At 45.8% G+C, this 9,160-nt stretch overlaps 1 protein-coding gene across 6 annotated transcripts; it reads right to left on the bottom strand.

The window, feature by feature from the left end:
• Positions 1-3,405: 3,405 nt before the first annotated feature.
• On the bottom strand, positions 3,406-8,544 carry LOC136550217 (uncharacterized). 6 transcript variants are annotated; one of them, XR_010782182.1, is made up of 5 exons: positions 8,342-8,544; positions 5,510-7,029; positions 5,042-5,260; positions 3,813-4,110; positions 3,406-3,731 (listed from the first exon to the last, which is right to left on the bottom strand). XR_010782182.1 is itself a non-coding variant. In XM_066541705.1 (5 exons), the coding sequence occupies exons 3-5, from the start codon at positions 7,027-7,029 to the stop codon at positions 3,972-3,974; spliced, it is 1,878 nt and encodes a 625-aa protein (XP_066397802.1). In that variant the 5' UTR covers positions 7,924-8,003; positions 8,342-8,544; the 3' UTR covers positions 3,406-3,971. The 6 variants fall into 6 exon arrangements, 4 of the variants coding, with proteins under 4 accessions (XP_066397802.1, XP_066397805.1, XP_066397801.1 ...); XR_010782181.1 differs by having other exon boundaries at positions 3,406-3,741; XM_066541705.1 differs by adding an exon at positions 7,924-8,003 and having other exon boundaries at positions 3,406-4,110.
• Positions 8,545-9,160: the final 616 nt, after the last annotated feature.

The raw sequence follows: 9,160 nt of genomic DNA on the forward strand, positions 1-9,160 counted from the left end.
TGGGGGATTGTTCCCCCCATCCATGATGTTGCACTAGACCTAGCGGGCGTGACCCCAGGCGCCGCTCGTCGGTTTATGTGCATGGGGCGTAGTGTGGTGCGCCGAGCTCTCGTGTGAGTGTGAGGGTCCTCGTTCGAGGGTCTAGAGGGGTGTGAGCCTGCAAGGACTCCGCTATCACCAGCGACTGTCCCAGAACGTCCATCATAGCGCACTCTCGAGACGGACGGTGGCTAGGTGCCACGTTGCCGATGCTGGAGCTATCACTCTCAATATCGTCATCCATAAGGTCAAGGAAACAGGTGGGAGCATAGCTCACCATCCCCATGAATTTAGACATGAGAGGGGGCGACACCGGCATCCTTCGGAGCCCCTGAGCGTACGCGTCCATGGGGGACGCGAGGCCATAGGGGAACCGGTCGCATGGTGGTCGCGGTTGGGACAGCGAGGTCCCTCTGGATAATCGGTGGAAGATAGCAAGTAGTGAGTAAATAACAGTATGTATATTACTCACAGCGGGTTTTGAGTAGAGAGTTTACTCAGAATGAAGCGCAGGCGCCTTGTCGTTGAAGTCATCGTGTGTCCTAGAGCCAAGGGAGGGCGCCCCTCCTACGGGCGCCGAAACAAGTGCCTCCTCGCGGAGGAGTAGTACGCCGAGCCGGTCGGCGACGTAGTCTAGGCTTCTGAAGAGGAAGGCCTGGGACGGCTCGAAGATGGGTGGAACCCACATCTCAACAGGAGGGAGTGTGGGAAACTCCAGTGAGCCGAAGCGAGTCATATCGCTTGAGCCCACCATGGTGAAGGTGGCGGAAAAGTGGGCCATCCGATGACCAAAAGTGTGAACGTACAACATCTTCCCCACGGACGACGCCAACTATCGATGCAGAAAGTGACCAACACGCAAATATTTGTAGTTTTGTTGTACGTTGTGATTGGAGGTGGCCTAACACTCAATGACACATGGTTTATACTGGTTCAGGCAACGTGCCCTACGTCCAGTTTGAGTCGGTCGGTGACTTTATTCCTGAGTCCAGGTGCTCGAAGTTTGCTGTGGGGTTACAAACGGAAGGGAGAAAGACAAGGGGTACAAGAGGTTCGGTCGAACTCTGGTCTGATGGGACGAGAGTGACAGGAGCCCCGCTATGTACTAAGTGTTCGAGCGTGTGCTTGTGGTTTATACCTGGTGGTTCTGTTGTTGTGTACTAGTAAACTGATCGATCTCTTTGTTGGGAGGGAGCGCATCCCCTTTATAGATGAAGGGGATGGCCTTACAAGTGAGAGGGAGAGAGTACGTATGCTACTAAGTCTTATTGCCCATGCTGGCGGTACAAGATGATGGTAGACGCCTACAATACTGTCTGATGTCAGATGCACATGGGAGGTTGCGTCTTCTTCTTCTGGTATGGCAGACGTCGGTGCCTGCCATACTGTTGATGCCGAGAGGCATGCAGGGGGTTTTACCATATTCACCTGGTACGGTAAATGTCGGCGTCCACAACACTGTTAATGTCTAGAGGCATGTGGGGGAGCCTTACCGTGTTTGTCTGGTATGGGAGTTCATGGCGCCCACAACACTGTAGAAAAAATATCGGCGCCTACAACACTGCTTGGGCTCTGTTATGCCAGGGAGGTCGCACGGTACTGTCCTATAGGTGTACAGGGTACGTTCCTCGGTATTGCGGTTGACTTGAGTGCCCTGTCTTACTTTCTCTGTCCGTTTCCTGGTCCGTACCGAGTGGGCGTCCCCGGTCGGTCGGTCCCAGTCAGCTCTGATTGCGCCAGTCGGAGAGAAGCTGTAAGCAGGGGTTCGGTGCATTCTCGGTCGGGAAAGCGGGCCGGAGTCGAAAGAGGTGTTTTGGCCAGGCCTTCCGGTCGGAGAGGTGGGCCGGAGTCGGAAGCTGGCGTCGTTCCTCCTTGACCAGGCCTTCCGGTTGGAGATTGGATTGTCCTTCTGGCCCGTCGTTTAGGTGTTTGGGCCGGCCCATGAGTTGCGCATTGCTCGCAACGTTGTCTGTTGGACCAAGCCTTTGTTGGGAAGCCGGACCGTGAGGGACCCTGGGTTTATGAACCCGACACTTACATATTTCTCAATGGTGTGTTTCCTCTTTCAACATTCCAGCATAAGTATCAGAATAAGCTAAATTTCAGTATAAGCGAACAGGATACCCCGTTCGCTGGTCTGAAACTTGGCTGAAACTGACTGAAAAACACTGTTCCGACTGAATTGTTATGAGAGAAAAACATTGTTCCGGCTGAAAAAAAAAAGAGTCAAACAAGCCGAATATGGGGCAAGCCGAACATGGCCTAAATAAGGCTTGTTAAAGTATTTTTTTAAAAAAAAATATAAGGTGCGAATTATTAATGTTATCACTCTGTGCCCGGGAAAGATTAAAATCTACAGCTACAGCTCGATACGTGTGAGCGTAGGAATAGAAGAGAATGGAAGGACCACACACTGTTTTATACTACGATTGCTACTGTGCAACGTATCCGGTCACACAGGCCGTGTGTGTTTCTAACTTGGGTTATATTTTATTTTATCTCTAGTACGATTGTCCAGTTCTCACCTTCAGATAATGGCTTTGTTTACTGGTCATCAACAAGCGACGTGCGGCGCATCTGCTGCGAGGGTCTGGATTCTCCAACGACTACTTTTGATCGAGTAATAATTTACAGTAAAACTTATATGAAACAACATTCCAGGTCAAATATAGTTGTATTACAGCAACGACAAAAGTCACATCAAATATAATTGTATTTCAGGACAGTTCAAAACGTGTGGGGTATTGGCTAAACAGGACAGTTCAAAACGTGTGGGTGTATTAGCTAAAACGGCTTTGTTTGTTTATAGCAGAGAGCCTTTGCATCCAAAGTCGGTCGACAAAAGAGTAGTAAGAGGCACCAAATACTTTACACCGCACCGCATTGCCTTAGAAAAAAAATTTGCCTGCACATGTGACCATAGATTCCAGAAAGATTGCGACCTTCAGGATCTGAGTTGTCATCGTTGAGAAAAACTGCAGTATCTCAGTCGATCAACCACCATACCATTGTGACGTCAACAAATCAGACCAAAAAGAGTCATATCATGGCCCCGTTCGCTTTACTGAAAAAACAAGTCAAAACACTATTCCGACTGTAAAAGAAAAATACTGTTCCGACTAAAAAAACAAGCTGAAAAAGATGGATTATAAGAGAAGCGAACAGGGCGCATAACCTGAGCAGCTGTCATCGACATAGTACGCACATTATCATCGAATAGGCCACCTAAAAAGAAACACACTGGCATGCATCCAAGCTCAATTTCCATGTCACTAATATTGTGCCAATAGACAGACAGCCCTCGATTCAGGAATACAGGAAGGAAAACCATGTCAGCAGAAAAAAAATATACTTCACCAACAGATGAGGGCATAGGAGTCGTGTGGCAACCATAATTAAACATCATCTGGAATCCAAAACACAAACTATAGGACATTTTCCAAATCCTCATTCAGAGGATGCAAACATTGAAAAGCTAACATGTTGTTTATTGAACTACTAACATAACCCTTGAGTAGGCAACAGTATCACAAAGCTTGAGTCTCCCGGAATCGGTTCATGCCATCAGTGAGCGCGAGTCGGAGGTGAAGAAGAGAACTGACAGCTCACGAACAGGCACGTATCACATTTCATGTGTAGAGGTTGCAGACACTAAAAGGTACCACTAAGTCCCTCTTATCAGCAGCAGGGCCCTGAAACAAGCTAAGGTGTGACGTTACATCTTATTCTTGCAATAACTGTCAGCAAGGAAGTGCATTATTTATTACTCTTACTCCTAGTACAGCATCAAAAGCCAGGTTCGGGTCAACTTTGACATGTACCGAGTATGTCATACCGATAATTACTTTTTCCTGAATGATAAAATCTGTGCAAGGTGAAGCAATGAGATCCCCCTCCAACAATGGTGTGCGGAGCCCCACAAGGCGGAAGATTCACCATGCAGGTGCCTTTGACTTCTCCACAAGAATGATTCTTCCATTCCACTCAGTCTCGTCACAAGCACGGATTGCTGCATCGGCATCCTCATCCTTCTCCAAGGATAAGAATCCAAAGCCACGGGAATCTCCAGTTCTATAAAGAATGGAAACAGTACTGAGTAACTTCATTCTATCGAAGTGATATATCTGAGTACAACATCAACATGATTGGTTCAAAAAAGTTGCTGCATGCTGGGAACTAATTGGATAAGGTAGGGGAAAACAGTGAAATTCCCTAACACAATGCTGAAAGTATACCACCAAAGCTCTAGAAAATGCAGTACTAGCTTTCTTATAGTTAATCTGTAAAGAGTATAAGCCAGGCAAACTCCTATGACTGATTGCTTCAGGTTTGTTACTGATTTGACAGGATAAATTTAGCTAATCAAGGTTTTGCAGTGCAATGATAAGCAGTTTGAAAATTTCCCATTTGCCAGGCCAACTCCACTTTTCATTTTAGTTACTTTGAGTTATGTATAACAAGGCTGTTCAATTGCAATTTGCTCTGACGTATTGACTTAAAAGCCCAGTACTTTGTATAATTTCACCAAAAAAGAAGCCACGGTTTCTTTAAGTTATACTTTTAGCCAAGAAAAAGGATTGTTCCCATCAAGATTCTGTTATTTAGGAGTCAACATGGCAAACTTAGGTGCAATGAAGTATAGACATCAGCTTGCCTACCAAAATGTACAAGCATCTTATTCTAGACTTATTAGAAGAATGTAGTTTAAATAACTATGCTATTTAATAGATTAATTCTGCAACAGCTTCACAAATCAACCAAAAAGCATTATATTCAAATTTGCAAAAGCATAAAAAATCATAACTGTTTAAAGAAAAAGAAAAAAAAAAAACATAAACAAAAGATGAGCATGAGGTGCACAGAGGTCTCGTCCAATGATGACACTGCACTATGAAAGCAAGTATACTAAAAGTGCTGAAACCAGAAGAGTATCGCAAAAAAGATTGTTGACAACATTACCAAAGGAAGCTGGGAGATACAAACATAATATGGAAGTAATTACCGTTTATCACGAACAACACGTGCACTTGTTACACGTCCAAACTTGCTAAATTTCTTCTCCAAATCTCGCTCAGTGGTGGCATAGCTAAATCCTGCAATAAAGAGATTCTTTCCAGGCTTACCCAATCCAGTCTTCCTGTTGGCAGGTGGCGACCAATGTCTTCTTGGTGAACGATGGCGATGACTGGTGGGGGGTGATCTGCGCCTTGGTGAATGCCTTCTACAATACAAAAATAAATAGAAGAGAATAAAATAGCAGGCAGAAAAAATGATGATGCAGACGCCAAATAAATAGTCCTACAATACAAGTATACATGATACAAAAACGACCTATTCAAGGATGCATGTCCAGACAGTATATAATCATAAATCCAGTATGTTAAAAAACATGAACCTGGCACGATCATTTAAAAGAATTCATAATTTCAGCAGCCTTACTGCCTTATAGTTACTAATGGCAAGGAATCACCTTGGAGATCGCCTGTGATGATCCCTTGAGTGGGGAGACCTGGACCGAGATCTATCATGTTCTTTTCTATGTCTAGAGGTATCATGTTTTCTCGAAGGTGACCTTGATTTTGACCTATCCCTCCTCCTTGGGGAGTCCCTCCTCTTTGGTGAATCTCTCCTCCTTGGTGAGTCTCTCCTCCTTGGTGAGTCTCTCTTCCTTGGTGACTCCCTCCTCCTAGGTGAGTGCCTCCTCCTAGGTGAGTCTCCCCTTCTTGGTGATTCCCTCCTCTTGTGTGAGGATCTTCGAGGGGATATAGATCTTCTTCGAGGGGGTGCAGATCTTCTTCGGGGAGATGCAGATCTTTGTCGAGGCGACCCATCACCATGTTGAGACTCTCTCCGTCTTTTCCTTTCTACAGGAGAACTATGTCGCGCATGTGGAGACAACTCCCTTGAAGAGGCTCTTTTGTGGCTGGGGTCATGTTTTTCAGAAGATCGGGACCGATGTCTTACTGATGGGCTTTCAGAATGAGCTAACTCACCAACATCTTTGGCACGATATTGTGACTCCATCTTCTCAGAATGATGGGCATGTGAACTTTCAACTGGAGGAGATATCCTCCCATCTGGAGATGGGGTATCCCTTTCCAGTCTTGCAAACCTTTCCGGGGATACTCTCCCATCCGGAGATGGTGTGTCCCTTTCCAGTCTTGCAAATCTGTCCGGAGGAGAATCAAATTGATTGTCTGGAGTTGAACTTCCAATTCTAGTACTAGGATTTTTCTGCTCTGTCTGTTCCCAAGAGGGAGGTACAGCTGAAGTATTAAACTTCTCATTGTCTCGACCATTAATGGGGCAAGGTTTCATACCATTCATTTGATCATCCTCTGACCCACTGTTTTCATTGTGAGAAGTCTCATGTAACTTTTCCATCTCCTCATTTTCCATCTGAAGCGTAGGAGAGTTTGGAATATCATCAGCAGGAGCACCACTATTGTTAAGCTGGTAACCCTTACTACTATTTTCAGTTAACAAAGAGTCACCATGGTAGGCATCAGAATATGTAGCTTCTGGTTGAAAGTTCGATATATCATTACCACTGCTTTCAAGAAGCTTTGGAGGCAACACTGCACCAATCACTTCTGTGTTCTGATGTTCATCACAGCCCAGAGAAGTGATCTGTTCTTCAGAGTTACTATTGTGAACATTTTGTTCAGCTGCATCATTCTGTACATCAGATTCTATATTAAGAGGTTCTTGAGGTTGTTTCATCGAAGATTCTGGACTAGCTGAAGCAGATTTAATAACATTGCAAGTGATTTGATCATTCATGAAGGGCGGAGAATCTGTAGATAAATACGGAATTGCATCAGCTGGATCAACCAAAAGTCCATGATCCAGTGTTGGAGACTCATGTTGTGGAATTCCTCCTCCTTGATAACCCAAGTGGTCCAACAGGCTGCCACCTTGGTCTCCAAATAATGGCCCAGGATCTCCACAATTCCCCTCCAGATTTCTCTCAGGGGATATGTACTCCATCTGAATGAGCAAATTTGAATAGCATAAGCATACATAGCTTGCTCGATATAGCTATACAGGTCCAAACAACTCATTACACCCTAATTTCGAATGAAAAAAAAAGATACAAAGTAACATGACTGAAGCAACAAAATTATCACCTTCTTGGTATGATGCGTGCAGGACTACCTTATAGGAAATAATATGAACAACAGGCCTCTTTGCATTTCGAAGTGCTGATTTGCATTTGCGTTAAGACCGTATTGCTCCACAAGTGTGTCAACAAAAAGAATACTACAGTGGAATGTCAGACTTGACTAACTCAGATCAGGTGTGGCAAAGTGTGTTCGGTGAACCAAAAATTGCAACAATCATGACTCAATTAGGACTATGTTTCATAAATGGCAATACAGGTTAGATATTCCAATTCTACAGCCATGTTAGTTCTACAATCAGGACAATACAAATCCAACAATGATGCCCAAAATAAAAAAAAGGTTTGTTTGGTTTGTGCGCAGCCAGCCTTGGTGCGATACGTCTAGCCAACAGAATTTAGCAATTATCAGATGCCATCCAAATTTTTTGCCAGCCAAATTTTGGTAACGCATATTGGGCCACAAACCAACTAGCCTTCCACTGATTCTCACAGTCTACAGATCATAAAGGGTCAAATACACATGCACATTGACAAAACATTCACGAAATTCCACGAGTCAAGTTTTGACTTCAATAGTTGTAATACTATGGTTCCACTTCCAAGTCATCAAGTTTATTTGACGAGAAACAACATAAGACACTATATAAAAACCATTTTGGACAGTCTGGACATACAAGGTAACAGGTTGATTTATGGTGATTTTCCAGCTTTTATTTGAGAAGGTCAACAACTATTGTAAAATCCCAAAACATTAATACCGTTCCCACGCTTCGACATGACAATGCCTATGAAGTAGCCCCTAGCATCTTCCCAGAAACAGCAGCAGAACAAGAATCAACTGCGCATAGTACAAGAGATTTCAGTGAGCTATTTTGGAACACCAGAAGCGCCAAATCGGTATAAATTCGAACCCGGTTCCTCACGCAGATCCTCACTTCCCTCACTGACACACATGAACCAAGCGCAACAATGAGACCCGATCGCAACAATTTTCCACGGCCGCAACCACACAACAGACCAACCACGGCGTCTGATCCGAGTGCCAACCAATACAGCGCGAAATCCGCGCAACCCGGATCGAACCAGCTACCGCATCTAGGGGGGGCCCATCCGCGGATCCGAAACCCGATTCCGAGCGAGCAAGCGAGCCCGGTAGTGGGGAAGCGGAGCGCTCACCTCGGACGGCCCCGGCGCGCGCCACCTCCACCGGCCGCTGCTCCTCCGGCCCCCGCGATCCCTCTCGCGCCTCCCCCGCGCGAGGTTTTCTTCTGCCCCCTCTCCTCTTCGTTAGGAGAGAGAGAGAGAGAGAGACGGGTTGAGATTTTTGGGGAGGCCGTACGAAACGGAGGGCTCGTGGTGTGGTGGCCTGGTGGGGCAGTATGGCTGGCCTGGAGGAAATATGCCGCTGCGCGTGACGTGAGAGGTGATATGGGCGGGGTGGGGTCGTGGGGACCAACCCAGGCTCCTCGGGACCCACCGGGCAGCGGGTCGTGTAGGCAGCCGGTGACCGGTGGGTGACCAACTGCGCGGTGACGAGAACCGAACTTGGTTCGGGTGGCTAGCTGAGCCAGGTGAGCTCGCTGCCGGCGTGAGTTCGAACCATGGATTCGACTCGTGTCTCTCACGGAGATTTATTATAAAAAAATGTACCGCTTCATGTCTCTCATCAAGATTTATTCTAAAAAATATACAGCCTCGTGTGGAATTATAAAGGAACTACGACGTGTCCGTCGTTTATGGAGCTATAGATGGTTCTGATAATCTCAAAAATGACGCGATCTTCCTATCTGCGTGTAGTTGTAGGTCTGGTTATGTACGCGTGGTGTGTAGAGTATGTATGGTGTGTGTGGGGTGTGTGTTCGTACATGAACATATTCTACAGCTGGACACACAGAAAGAGGCTCAAAAAAAACTGCGCGGTGACTGTTTGTAAGACTATCTCCAACAACAACACCCAAAATACAAGACCCATTCGTCCTTTGGATAGCACTACAG

This window comes from Miscanthus floridulus, chromosome 4 (assembly GCF_019320115.1).
Source record: "Miscanthus floridulus cultivar M001 chromosome 4, ASM1932011v1, whole genome shotgun sequence".
Classification (NCBI taxonomy): domain Eukaryota; kingdom Viridiplantae; phylum Streptophyta; class Magnoliopsida; order Poales; family Poaceae; genus Miscanthus; species Miscanthus floridulus.